General features: G+C 39.0%; 1 protein-coding gene across 6 annotated transcripts in view; it reads left to right on the top strand.

The window, feature by feature from the left end:
* The window catches only part of LIN54 (lin-54 DREAM MuvB core complex component), a 43386-nt gene that overhangs the window by 6005 nt on the left and 22212 nt on the right, over positions 1 to 15169 (top strand). For all 6 annotated transcript variants that reach the window (XM_062574312.1, XM_062574311.1, XM_062574309.1 and 3 more), the window contains exon 2: positions 12430 to 13157. In XM_062574312.1, coding sequence (XP_062430296.1) covers positions 12465 to 13157 — 693 coding nt within the window. In that variant the 5' untranslated portion in view covers positions 12430 to 12464. The remainder of the gene's footprint in view (positions 1 to 12429; positions 13158 to 15169) is intronic.

Below are 15169 nucleotides of genomic sequence, written 5' to 3'. Positions count from 1 at the left end.
GGTGTACACTGTTGGAATATATGGTCTGCTATGTAAAGAGGTGCTTGCTTAAAAGAATGTGGAGTAGAAATAAGATGGTGTGAGCTGAGTGAATTATGGTTGCCTTGGGAACTATAATTTTAAATTTAGTGATTAAAGTCAGATTAATTTATGATGAAGAATATAAAATGTCTCTTTAGATTTTTAAAAAATATTTTTCTCAGTATTCCTTGAAACTGATGAAATAACTACTTACCTTACAAATCATAAATTGATAACTTGATAAGGAATGAGATTTTTATTGTTGGGTTTTTTTTCCTTTCATTAATTTGCTTTGTTTTGTTTTTGATAAATCTCGACCTGTGACCCTTTGGGAATAACGAAGACAAACTGCCTCCGTATCTTGTCGTCTTTAGAGAATGGCAAAGTGAAGGAAATTATTTTATCTGTTGTTTCAAATACATCTTTTTACCGTGTTAATGACTATTTGCTTTTACTCCACTGTTATGTATGCAAACATAGTGAGTTTGCTGACCTACATTATTAATTTTTCCCCTTACCTTTTGTTAATCATAGCCTTGTTATGGAATAATCTTTTTTGTTTTGCATGACATGTATTTTTAAGGCAATCTCTAGCTCAGTAAGCTTAAACAAAAGACTCTCTGTGGAAAAATGTGGTGCTGAGTGATCTTGTAATTCTTTGCTTTACAACAAAACAAACCCTGCAATTTTAAAGACAAAACGTAAAGTGTAAAAGAGTAAGAAAATGGAGAATGCATAAAAGGAATGGCAGTATTTTTACCCATTACTGAAATAGTAGCAAAATTGATAGATTATAGCTAATTAGGAAAATTTTATTACATTAAGATTGCCTACTTGCAGATAAAATCTTTCATTTAGATAATATGCCAGTAGTACTAGACCCATCTTGGGTCATCATATGCAATGTGAAGAATTTCCTAGCAAATGAGAGAAAATATGTCCACTGTAGAGAGTTTCTTAAGGATTGCCTTTTGTGTCTTCACACCATTGATTTTTCTGAATTTCAGTTGCCTGGAGTAGCTGACGTGTGCTTGTGTATACTTGGTTTAAATGGATGAGCAAATACAGCAAACCAAGAAATGAACTAGCCTATTCATAATTTCATTTGGTATATAAAATTACTCACTGAAATTATTACTTCCCTAGGAGTTTTTTTTCTTTGAAATCAACTTATAACGAAGGATAGTTCTGGTGGTCGTGCTAATAGCAGCAGGGGGATTAGCAAGGCAGGAGGTATGATGAAATGAGGAAGAATAGTCACTTGTGTTATCTGTGAAGAAAAAAATGACAATTGCATGTGAGCTACAAACTTGCTCAAAGGGGTTAAGTTACCTGTGAATGATTCCCTTGGCTACCTGAATGGCTAAGAAATCTAAGAAGCCTTTCTCACTGTTAGAGGGGAAGATAGGTTTTGGTGTTATGTCAGTAAGACAGCAGGTTGACTGGGAAGTTCTGACCACTGGTCAATTATTTGGGGTTTTAAAAGAAAATTCTTGATGGAATCTTTTTTGTAAGTTGTTATATTTGCCTTTGCTTACTCTTTTTTTCCTATCACTGCCCTCTGCAATGCAGATGCTGTACAGTTTTGCAGCTCGGTGCTGCCTTGGATGGGACTTGCTAGTCTGGTGCAGAGCCACTGTGGTGAATGTCCTGGGCTGGATTTGGGGGGAACTTACTTTTAGGGTCTGACTGGTTTTGGTCATTCAAGCGGTGCTGTGCTCGGGTAATGCTCTACCCTGGAGCACTACCAGCTTAGCACAGACACCAGCGTGGCACTTGAGGAAGCTGATCTGTGTCTAGCTATGCTGGTGCTGATTCAAAGCTAGTATCTCAGGTGCTGCAGAGCTCAATTTTTACTTTGGGAGGGGGGTGGAGCTGCTGAGACACTGGCTGATTCAGGTACATCTGGCTTATTGGAGTATGTGATGCTTTAACAAAGTGTAGCTATGAAGTAGGGCAGTTGTTCATGCAGTACTGAACCACATCATATAACCTGCCCAGGCCCAGTTGTTTCTGCACAAACAGCCTCAGTGTCCAGTCATCAATGGTGCTGTTAATCTCCAATCCAGAAAATTGTAAGTTATCCATCAACAAAAGCATCTTTTGTATATGCAAAGTTTTCTTGGATGGGTTAAGAGGCAAGCTGTGAGCTAGGTCATCTTGCAACAGAAAAACAGAGAGGACTAGACTACCTTTTTCCATTGAGAAACAAAGTTAAGGCTTTGCATTAAGTTGCTTTGTCTCTCTCAAATTCTGAGAATGAAATAAACTGTCTGGATCACTTTCAATTCAGACAGAGGAGGGCTGCCTTGTCACATTGGTACCAGAGGTTGTTGGCTGTGGAAGTCAAATTGAGAAGGGTATCCCTTAAGGATAGGAAAGGTTAGATAGCACATCAATGGAGGGACATGCAGAGAACTGTTCCTTCAGATGGCCTTTGCATGCTTCCAGAAATGGAGTATCTCTAGGGATAGAGTAAGGTACAGTAAATACTCCTACGTTGCTTTCAGGGTATTGAAAACAGAGGTTATAAGAAATACTGTGCGTTACTAGTTATTAGATTTACTTTGTCTGGCTAGTTCTGTCTGCAAGATTTTTTTCTGAAGTTTTTATCTAAATCTTAGTAGTTTGTTCTTATATTCTATCTGCCCAGAAGCTATTGAACCTTTTGAGCGATGATTTATGAGACTTCCAGAGACCCGAGAAGCCTGCCTTTGAAGTGACCCATGAGCTTTTGGAGCAGAGGTCTAGATTTTACTCAGATTGGCATTTCTGCTGTTGATATCAATTCACCTCTCGTCTCAAAACCCTAACGTGGAATTTCATTGCACAAAAACCAGCCAGCTACTGCGTGTTCCTGGTTATTTAAATACCTTTTTTCAAAAGGAATATGGAGATGCTTTATTTAGATGACAGAGTGAGAGGGAGGGGTGATAGCGTTACTGTCATCACAACCAATCGCGGCATTATGGTTTGCTTACGGACAGCTATTTATCTTTAACTCGGTCCCTCTGCAAATATATAGATTTCTGTACTTGTGCAGTGTTGTCATGCCTAAGGCTGGTAGAACTGCTGAGATCTGCAGCTAGAAGCATGTTTTCGGACAAATTATTGTGAATAAACTGTTCATTGAGCTATTCTTCATTCTTTCAGTACTCCATTGGATTCAATACTGAAAGAAGCGGACTTAGATGTAAAGGATAAGTTCAAAAGAAATAGGAGCTGTAGCAGCTCTCGCTGTTTTCTGCCTCTTTGAAGTACTTCCCTGAATGCATTGCAGTTACGGCCATATGTTTTTATCTCTTTTTCATCTCTAAAATTTAATTTTGAAAAGAACTGTATTATTGCGTAAGACACATGGGGAATCAAATTTTTAGTACAAAATGCTCTTCTATACAAGCTAGCTTATATTTGGAAGTGAAATACCCTACCTTGCATGTATTTTTATCTGCTTCAGTTAGACTTTGTAAAATAAACTGCATAACATTTTACCTTCTGACTGGGCAATGCTGCTGAAGTATGTGTGTAATGTACTGCATAATCATGGCGCTTCCTGAATTGCAAAGCCTCTGTGAAATTGCTAGATTAGATCTCTGTTGTGATGAACCTTTGTACGTAAATACAGTGCTAAAATGTGCTCTTACTGAAATGGTTGGCAGCAAGCCTAATCTTAAAAGGTGCCCAATATGATAATTCCTAGTAAAACTCCGTGGGGAAATCGATATCAAGCCTTTAATGGCAGTTTCCATGCTTCTTGCTTTCAGATGTGTATTTAGTGTGGTATTACTGTATGTTCAGCATTTATCTGTAGCATGACATTTAAGAGACATCCTAAACTTTGAAAGTAAGACTTTTATTATAGGTAATACTTAAAAGGCTATAAGCACTTTTTTCTTTCTAATCTTGTTTCTTGGGCCTTATCACATATACTTTTCATGTTCGTGTTAGTATTTCAGTCAAGATGAATTCCTTACATAGGTAAGTATTTTCCACTACTGATTCTTAATGCTGTAATTAAAAATATTGCAGAAAATTTTACTAATTTAAATTTGTTGTTACGGAATATTTCTGTTGGCCTCTTTAGCAAGTTTGTATAAAACTTAAGGCTAGAAATGCTTCATTAAATTCAAAGACCTTAGTATCTGCAGACCCAAAGTTAGGGTTATTCATGGCTGGGAACACCTTCAGAATGTATTTAATGTTCATAAGAGCATCTGTATAGTTTTTTTTTTTTTTTTTTTTTTTTGTCTTTCATATTTTTTTAATGTCATGAAAATGACAGAAGCTGGCATGCAAACCACTGGAAGGATAAGGGGAAACCTTCTGATTTTTTTGTTTCTGTATTATTTTTATTTGGCATGAGGTTTTGTCTGAAAGTAGAATATTGTTTCCTGTTACAAAAACAAACAGTTACTTTGAAGTATTTTGCAGCAAGGAGATATATCCAGTTCTCTCCTGGAAAGTTGCAGTAAGCAAGTGTGTGGTAAATAAGTGTTTAATGCTTAAATGTTAATGTGATGATGCAAGCTACAACAGTTCTCTTTAAGAGAAAAGGGAAGAACATAGATGCATGTGGAAGCTATTTCCATGATCAATGCTAAAAATTGAAGTGTAATTCTTTTTGCCTTCTTAACCTGGACATGCTAGTCATTTGTCAAATACACACATATTGATGATGTTCTGCAAAATGTTGCTCTGTTGGCTTGGCAAGCAGTGTTTGCAGAATTAGTAATGCACTTGTTCTTTAGCGCATGTTGGAATTTCCTTAGCACCAGTAAGGATTAGACCCTTAAGAGACAGGAAGTTCTCTTCAAGGAACAGATTTATCAGCTGGCTGACCCTGGTGTGTTTTCAGAACCAGATGGAAATGTTATTTTTTCTGCTTTCTCGGAGCCACAAAAGGCCAATGCTGAAAATGTTGACTGATAATTTAAAAAAGAAAATTTGATATTAGCCTGCATTTCAAATCAAGTGATTTCACACTATGTGTTTTTGCACCCTAGTGGTTATTCTCTGGCAGGTGATAGTGTGGTGACAGCTGTGGGCCGTGCATGAGGAAGTACTTTGAGCTTCAAGTGGTTTAGTCCCCTAGATACTAATAGTTCTGGAAGAATGTTTGGGGGTTGCTTGAGTTTTTTTAATTTGTTTTTTCTCTCCCCCCAGTAATACTACATAGTATCTCTCTCTGTAACCAGTAGTGGCTAGACCATTCTTCCTTGCTTTATAATTTATGTACATTTGGGCAATGTAAAATGATTTTCTAATGGTAAAGAGTGGGTTATCCAATCATTCAGACTTAAATATCTGAGCTGTTTTAACATGCTGGTTTTTAGAAGATTGTTCACTTGTGTAAGTATAATGGATTTCAACCATTGACAATTTGTATGACGTGTTGCTGTCATTCAAAACTTAGTTGTGTTTTTTCCCCTCTCTCTTTTCAGCTTTTGTTTTGCTTGAAAGGTTCTCTGAGACTCGTGGGGGTTTCTGGTCGTGCACTATGTTTGAGGACTTTGTTAGTTTGATTGTGAAAATTGCTTTTGTGCTCTGTGTGTAATCTAATTTCCATGGAAGCATGCTGTGATTCCACTTATGTGAGAATTCATTTTCATGTGAAGAAGACAGCTACAGGTCATGGGATAGCTGAGTCTTGCAGTATGTTTGCAACAGAGCACTTGTCGTCAAGGAGGAAGATGTGGTCCTGTTGCATGCATAGCATAGAAAATTTTTATGTGACAAACTAAAGATTTTGTAGTGCAAGTCATGTATTTTATACTGACATGTTGGTACAACAATTCAGTTTGGAAGATGATAGAACAGGAATTTTAATAAACATTCATGAAATATAAACTTGTTAAAGCAGATTTGCAAAAACAACTCCTGCTTGTTCTTCTGGGTTTTTTAGTTCTCTAAGTGTCCTTGTTATTTTTTCTTAGTGTTATATGTCAACAGTCCTGGTGAGGAGGACTTAGGTTCTGCGGCCGAATAACTGTGAGACACTTGTTCTTTCACTCCGTCCCAAGTGCCTGAGGAGTCGGAGGGTAGCGAGAGCCAGTGAATGGATTTCTATTGCAGTGTTCCCAGTGGACTGTTCTTGGGTCCCCTTTCTGTGTGTGTGTGTGTGTGTGTGTGTGTGTGTGTGTGTGGTAGCTTCCAACTAATTGATGCCTAACAACTTTACACTGTATTCTAGTACCGCTGTATCCTACTCAGAGGAAAGAAGCATTGATTTTTTTTTTTCTGTTTAGCAACCTTGTGGAGTTGACAGATCCTCTACTATTAGATCAGGTGAGCAGAAGCTGAAAATTTTGAAAAATATTTAAGCACCTAAACTGTCATTGGATGTGGCTGGAAGCATCTCGTCTTTCCTCAGTCAATAACTTGAAAAAAAATTGCAGGCTCTAATCATCAAGGATCCAGTCTGTATTTCACCTACTCTTTCTCCTGCTCCTGCATTTTGTTCTGATAAATGGGTTTAGAAGTGCGTTAAAATGAAAGGCTTTTTTAACCTTTGTTAGGTAAGCAAAGTATGCTGATTTCTTATAACAATATACAAGTGGGTTTTTATGATCAAATGTCAGCCACAGCCTGTAGACAGTTGCTCTGCCTCACCTCTGTTCATAGAGGAAGCAATAATGTCTCATTTTTGCTTCTACAAGGGAAGATACTAATGTTACTCACTTGTATTCTCTAATTGTTTTCACAGTTTGGGGGGGGAGTTGTTGCCACTAGCGTTATCATTTAGAGGCCATTTGACTTTCACTGAACAACTACTTGTTAGGTTGTCCACCCTAAGGCTATTCATGTGACCCCAGCTTTTGGACTTGTTTCCCCTTGCTCTCTCTGTCCCCTGTCCTTGCCCCTTGAAAGAACCCAGAATTATCAGCATTTTCTCTTCCACTTTCTAAATTAACAGACATCTGTGTCGATGCTCTTCTAAAGCTAGTAAGTTCCTCTTAAGGCCAAGTCTTTTCCAAAGACCAATAAAGTTGTGCAGCACAAAGCGTGTGCAGGGGGACACTTTTTACTCCATTACTGCAAAGATTCTGAGCAAACTTTCTTTCTGTGCTTTGGTAGCTGCGAAACTCTATCCTGTTTCTCACCCTTCAGCCTGCCTGGGGAGCCCTGGGAACCCCGAGAGAGTGGGTTGCCGATGGGACTTGGAGGTACGGGTTGGATGGCCAGGCAGGACTCAACTCTTTGTCCGTAAAGGCCCCTTAAACCTGCTCGAGCTGTTTCCTTATCTCAGCTGCACTAACCTTGAGTAGGTGCTGCCCAGGAAGCAGCTAGATGTTGTTGACAAAACGGAGCGTGCGTGCCTGGCCACGATGGGAGTTTGGTCAGTGTGCAGGTCTGCCCACTGGGCCTGCTGTCACGTACTCCACCAGTCACCGACTCCTCGCCAGATCTTCCGCAGGTGTTCTCACTATGGTGAGGTAGTAACTAGTTTCATATATATACACTAGATGTCTCCATGTGGTTCCTCTCCTAGAAAGCTACTCCAGTGGTGACCTCATGAAGGCAGGGATTTTTTTTGTGGTGTTCTGTCATTTCATTTTGTACTTTGTAAGGGTTTCATGGTACCTAGCTCAGGAAGTTGAAAGGATTTGCCCTTGCTGGTTTTAAGTGGTAATACACTTAAGCACATATATTGTGTATCTATCGTAGCTTCAAGGATCTGCCAGTTGTTCTAGCTGCCAAAGGTACTTGGTTTCACTTGGCATGTGTTAACACTTCTATTGGTCCCAAGAGAATCTCTGCTATTTTAGGGTCTATCCTGGACTTCAGGCATTTATGCAGCTATTTTTTTTTTCCTCCTCCAAGCCAGGTGCAAATACAAAATTAACCAGTGGTTTGATCTCCTTCCTTGGTAAAAGTGGCATTTGAGAAATTAAGTTTAAAATGAACATTGCTAGTGACTTTAGGGCAGGTCTGGTCAGTCATCTTTAATCTATATCTTTTAATTTATATGGTTATACCAGAGTCTTCATGTGCCTGACGACAAGGCATATAGTGTGTACCAAGAGCAGCACAGGGAGGTGGCATTTCCTGGAGTCACAAATGCTGAAGAGAACCTTGGTCCACTGCTTTGGTGTGATGATCTTTGTAACGTGCAGCTGTGTCCCAGGACATCCTCGTACTACTGTCTCAGCAGCCTTGATTCCTGGGTAATTGTTTTTTCCTTGGAAAACTGTTCTGCCTGCACTATGTAGCCATTGCTGCCAGTTACATAACATACTCTGACATAAGAACTTCACTTGAGCTGCTCATGGCTGCAGAGTAGAAGGTTGCCTATTCTTATCTTAGCAAAATGGGGGCATTTCTTGAGGTGTAATAAGATGTAGTTAGCTACTCTAAAATACCAGGCGTTGTTATATCTCCTGGTTCTCTCTTTTTTTCTTTTTTTAAGTCACTATGATGTATTCTGTTGATTATTTTGATTTTTTTTCCCGTTTAGCTGGGCATTGCATGTTTTATCACCAAAGATATTGTGCATAGAGATGCGTTATATCAACACTGTTAATATATTAGAAATTCTTCACTGATGTACTAGTGAAAGAAAAGGTTAAAGTAGCTGGAAGTTCACCTGTGCCCATTAGAAGCCAAATCTTCATGGTGTATTTTTGCCAGCAATCACAGCATTTTTATCTTCCTACTGAACTTTAGCCTTTATGAAATTATTGACAGGAATACGTCCTTTTTTTTTTTCCCTCTCTCTCCTGAGTTTAGTTTAATTTGCAGTGCAGCTCTGAAAATGCTGCAGTGCATTAATGAATGATAAACCAAAAAGAAAACACCCTTAGCCTCACAGGATCTTTGAGAAATACGGTATAGGATTTGCAGTTATTGGAACATTATATTAAGCAACAGCAGTGTTACAGCAATGCTCTTTATTTATTTATTTATTTATTATTCTTTCTTTGTTCATAGCAAGTATAGGTCCACGCTATCGGTAAGGTTGTCAGAGGTGGGTCACTCAAGCTGAACTTTAGTCTCTGTCTTTCTAAAGGTACTCAAAATTTTCAGTTCCTGTCAAAAGCAGTGTTCTCTGACGTGTAGAAGGTAACAAAAAAGAATAAGGTCACTAATTCAAAACTTTGCAGGTGATGTGCATTAGCCTCCAATTTTTTTCATATATATATATAAAAAAATGAATATATGTAAGTGTGTGTGTGTGTGTATATGCATATGGCTAACAATGTCTAGAGCTGTGCTAGGGTTAAGGTGGTTGGGTTTTGGTGGGTTTTTTTGTTGTCTCCCTCCCCTCCCCCCCTTCACTTACACAAAGTTCTCCCTGGGCTTTATTCTGTAGGCTAAAACAATTTATTAAATAATTTGTCCTAGCATCTTTGTGGAGTTCCACGGTCTAATAGTGTAGTTATCCACTTTCTTTGTAGCTTTTTTCTTTCAGTTTTGAATTAAATACACTTACTTGTATATACTTTTGTGGGTTACAGCTCTTGCGTGCTCAAGTGATTCAAAGCATCATTCATCATGCTCAAGTAAAGAAAGTTTGGAGTCTTTCATTAAGATAATGGTTTGCTCTGTTCACCCTGTCTTGAAGATCTCAAGGCGGTTAACATTGGAGTTTTTAAAAAGACTGGCATTATTTTACTTTTTAGAAATCATTTTATGGAGGAACTACAAAAATTTGAAATGTACATGTCCACTATAAAAGCCTTGGAGAAAATAAACAGCTGAACTGTTGAAAAACCCTGGCTAAATACTTAGAATTAAAACCTGATGGTTTCTTTAAAGCTGCTTTGGACAGCAGTAGCCTCCTCCATAGCTAGGAGGAGATGTTTATCATTTCAGTTTTTATATCTCTTTCAGTAGTGTTTTCCAATAAGCAATTAAGAAATAGAACAAGTTGATTGCATCACATTGTTTCTCCTTTTCCTTCGTGATACTAGGCCAAATATATTAATGTAAACCAACTGTGAAGGGACGAGACCTATTAACTTTAAAATATTCAGATGTGATGGCTATAAGCTGTTAATCCAGTAACCACAAGTAGTATTTCCTTTCTTTTTAATTTATCAATTTCTAATTCCAAAATAGATGCAAATATTTCTTTTCCTTCTGCATTCTGACATGCAAGTGGTCTATTTGAAGGCAGAATCCTATTTAAAATGCTGACTTAGTGTGTTTTAACTTACATCTCTTGTTTTATGGCTTTCTACCATAATCAAATAATGAGAATGAAGACTATAAAAATACCTGTTTACCTATATAGCAGCCTAAATATATGTAGATAAATACCTTCTAGTTATACTACTGAGTGATAGTAAGATGACCTTTCTTATGGGGAATAGCAAGTACAAAGGCAAAATAAAAATAAATTAGAATAAATCAGTTACTGAAATAAGTTGTTGTTACTAAATCTGGTAATTTTAACACTCTCTTGTCTAAATGATGCCCTTTCTTCTCAAAGCATGTAAACAATTATTATTTGTGTTGTGGCTGACCTTAACAGCCTAACTTTTGTATCTAAACCGCATGTGCCCATGTGTACAGAACAAGATTTTTGCCCCATATTGCTCATAAAGTTGTAAAGCAAAGGGCAAAAACCCATTTACATTGATAGGGAAGTATAAGGAGGCAAGAAAACAACAATGAGCTCAGCGTGAGAGCAGCAACCTTAACATACGCTGAAACACAATTTTTTCCTCCTATTTCTATTTTTGTGTAATCTTATATGCAGTTAACCAGTTTCACTTCAAAGCAGCAATGTGATACTATTACTAATGTGTCCTTAGGAGTAAGCTGTTTTGCCTAGCACTAGTTACCGGGGTTGGCATCACTGCAGGCTCTGCTGGCATTACTTTAGGAGGAATGCTTTCCAAGGGGAGCTATTCCTGGCAGTGACACCAGATAACATAGTACCGTCTAAAGGCTGCCAACGTGTGGCTTGTTTGCCAGTCTGATCGTTGATCGTCAGAGTAGGTTCTTACGCAGCCCGGCCTTTTGACTGTTGGTGTGACTTGTACTCCAGCAGTGAGAGGAGTCAAGAGGGCATCCTTCATGCCTGGGGAGGCCGGTGGAGCGCACCGGAAGAGCTCCTGAACTCGGCATGGAGACTAGGCGGAATAGAGCAGGATTTTTTCCCCCCCTTGTACCTTGTGGGTGAAATGCAGCTGTTGTGTGGTTAGCTGCTGTGCACAACTGGGCCACAATGACTCTGGGTGAATAATGTCACCTCGGTATTTGAGGCGGGCTTTTAATGGCGTAATTCCTTAATTGTGGGTGTCATTGTAGCACAAATAGCTCAGCTCTGCTTTTCCTAGCAAGCTGCAAACTGGGGTTTGTGAGGATCCTGTCTGCTTGCATTCATCATGAGCACACCAGATCGTGTGGAATACGCGTACCCACGCAGGGCGCTCTCCCGGGCAGCGCGGGAGCATGCTGATGGAGTGAGGCGGATGGAGAAGACGCCTTAATAACCTTAATCTGTTGTCAGTCTCTGACAGTGCCACTGCTGTAGTGAGAACAGACTCGAGCGTTTTCAACAATGTCCTTAAGGTTTCTGAAGTGGGAAGTGACTCTGGTTTTGAATCTTACTGTAGATTTTGTATATCGTTTGGCTTCTTTTATCACCTTGAAAAATCCTGTTGTGCCTTTCAGGTGAGGGATTGCTTGCTTTGTTTTCAGAAAGCACTTTGAATTAATCATGAATGTGAACTGTAAGTCTTTTTGTGCACATGCATGTGAAGGAAAAAAGTGAACTGCACTGCTCCGAGAGGAGAATTATCCAGAATTATCCGTTCGCTTTGCAAGGCAGGACTTGGGCTTGGTCCTGGGTTGGGCTGCTGATTAAGCCTTTGTGGTTAATAACAGCTGTCTAGTGACAGGTTTTACTTTCCTGTGTATTGTTACTGAGATTACTGAAGTGAGCATTTAGACACAAATGAACCCCCAACGCATTTGGTATAAAGAAAAGCTCTCTGAGGAAAGGTAACTTGCTAGCAGATGTTGACTCTATGACAAACTTGTATCATCTGTCAGATTTATAAAGTAAGAGTTAAAAAAAAAAAAAAAAAAAAAGTTTTATATCTCAGCTGAAATCTCTGTGAAAAAGATGCCCACGTCTTCAGGGAAAGAACTTGCCTTTACATGTACTGTGTTGTCAAGAGTGGACAGGGATTCTGCAGAAAGTCAGTCCATTTGACTGATTTCAACAGATGATATTGAAAAGGCTTGATTATGTATTATTATTGAAAGCAGGTTCAGCTAGATGTGTTGTGTTGGTATGCATACTTTTCTCATGATATCCCTCCTTTGTTTGCACAGTTCACTCAGTCTTCAAGAACTTGTGTCATTATAGTTTCTTCTTTAGTAGTATTCTTAAAGCTTTGCAAAATGTATGTTTTCTGGAAACCAGTAACTTTTTTATATATGTGTTATTTGCAGTACCTGCTCCTGTCGTTACTGCCACAACTGCTAAAATGGAGGTGGTTTCAGCAGAAGTGAACAGCTTACTCCCCGAGGAAATAATGGACACTGGCATAACTTTGGTGGAAGATGACAGTATTGAGGCAGTTATTGTATCGTCGCCTATGGGAGATTCTATTCCCATGGAAACAGAATTGGAAGAAATAGTGAACATAAGCTCAACCAGTGATTCGTCAGCAACGACTACGCCTGCCGTCACCACAGAACCAGTTACTGTGCCCAGCAATCACTCAGGCGAAGTGACAGTGAATACCACAACTGCAAAAACTGATACTAATGCAATAGTAAAGCCTACCTTTCAAAGTGGCCTCCATAAACTTGGTGCTCAGACCCCTGTTACTATATCAGCCAATCAGATTATTTTGAACAAGACCGCTGACCTTAAAATAGGCAATCAGAGTATTAAACCGGATGGGCAAAAGCTCATTGTAACAACTTTGGGCAAGTCTGGCCAACCCATCGTTCTAGCACTACCCCACAGCCAGCTCCCCCAGGCGCAGAAAGCCACCTCCCAGGCCCAAGGTGGAGACGCCAAGGTACAAGGCCAGCAGATCAAGGTTGTTATTGGAGGGAGGTCAGAAGTGAAACCCGTTGTTGGCGTCTCAGCTTTGACGCAAGGAAGTCAGCTGATAAATACTGCAGCCCAGCCTTCTGTATTGCAGACCCAGCAATTAAAAACAGTACAGGTAAAGTGAGTTATGCTGATGAAATCTCTTAAAAACAATTCTGTTGATGCAAAACTGTTGTCCGTTTCCTTTGCTGACTGGCAAAGAATGGCTTTCACCCTTTGCATTTGTTCCTTGTATAGATATATGATGTTGCTTTTAGCCTCCTTTTTCGTATGTGGATTTATTTATAATTTTATGCCCTCTATAGCTACAGCCTAGAAACTTAGGGTTTGCCTCAGAGGAAAAAAATCGCTGAATTGAAAAGACATTTTCCATTATTTTAATTTAAAAAAAAATAAATTTTATGTGCTTTCAGGAAGATTGAATTGAACTCTGTATGCCTGTTGTTTCTTTATTTAAAGTGTGCACTGCTTTCCTCCTTTATGATAAAAGCAGCTTTTGCTTCTAACCATTTGTTATAAATAAGCTGCCTAAGAAAACCCTCACAGCGTATGAAAAACAACATAAAAGTATCTTTTCTCTGCTTAAAATCTACTTAAGCTTGTTAATAACTATTGATAGAGTAGACATTGCCATAACCCAGATGCTGCGAAGTCTGGCTCCCTGAGTCTGGCATGGAGCTTGAGATATTAGAAACCACAAGGAATCTGGGGGAATCTGAAAATGTGTTGAAAAGAACTGGATTATTATCCACATGGTCTGATAGTCATATGACACATGGTGGAACTAAATGTGAATGACTGTTCTAGTCAGCAGTGATGCACAAATAAGATTTCATAAAAATGAAGGAGAAGTAGGGCTCAAGGAGAGTTATTGAAGAAAAGGTATATTCTACAGTCTGCAAGTGAAGTGAGAAATAAATCTCAAAGTATACAAATAAACACTAATTTGCTATATGTGGAAAATAACCAACTTAAGCAAACTATGAGTGGAGTGCTAAGTTCCCCAAATGTTATTTCATAGCAAGCAGATGTAAGCAACTAGAACACTCATGGCTGGTTGTCACTATATTTTTTAAAGAAGCTTCTCTTGGCTCGGCCCAGGAACATTTAAGAATGGATCAGTTAGCAGTGTTTGGCTTCAGTTACTTGCTGCAGACTGACGGATACGGGGAAACTGAGGAGAAAAGGACTTGTGTTGTGCTTTTGTTTACATGAGTTTGTGCTATCAGTGATAGAAGAATGGTGATTTTGATCTCTACTGTTGGTCATTAGGAACCCTATAGATTACTTAATGTAACCTCGAACTGACTTGCATCCATTTGTAAGTCTGTGGTTAGTTGCAGTTTGATTAAATGTGTTGGTTGTGGTCTCTTAATTAAACATTTGCTTCCTTTCTTAGAAGAGATTCAGCTACTAACATCTGGATTTCTTTTTTCCCTTTTTTAAGGAAAGGAGGAAGTAGAAATGAAAAGCAAGAATGCAATGTTCAGTCGCTTGACAAAAGTGCAGGATACTGCAGGAAAGATGAATACCTTAACATTTGCCTAACAGTACTTTCCCATGCAGGAAATAATTATCAGAGGGACAGATGAGGATAGATGAGATTTGTAATCCCCTCTATCATGCATGACGTGGAAGGTAGCCCATGTTTCGAGTCCCTGGCTCAGCAAATGAAGTCCTATATTTACCCCATCTTCTTGGAAAGGCTCTTGGCCTCTTAGTGCCTTCTTGGCACCTTCTGTGTGGAAGGAAAGCTGTGAATATGTGCCTGCCTCCCAAGGGTGTTGTGGAGTTGAACTGATTTGCCAAGCCGCATGAGGTGTTTCTGATACAAAGCAGCATGACAGTTGAAATAGGTGTAGAAAAATGAATTGATAGAAGATTGGCTTTAGATGGTGAAGGACTCTTTTCAGGTCTCCTTATATCATCACTGTCATAGGGGCTTTTCAGGTCATTAGAGAAATTAAATTAGCATTCTGCAGCCCCACTGTGATCTGATTATGCTATTTGAAATCTCAGCACTTGTGAAAAGGCATAATTGATAGAGTTTGGTGAAATGTTCTTAGACTCATGTTCCCTCTCTGACTGCACTTTTAGAGGTATGAGGCTGCAGCCTGTAATATGTGG

This window comes from Rhea pennata, chromosome 4 (assembly GCF_028389875.1).
Source record: "Rhea pennata isolate bPtePen1 chromosome 4, bPtePen1.pri, whole genome shotgun sequence".
Lineage (NCBI taxonomy): Eukaryota > Metazoa > Chordata > Aves > Rheiformes > Rheidae > Rhea > Rhea pennata.
This window is presented reverse-complemented; position numbering and strand designations above follow the sequence as displayed.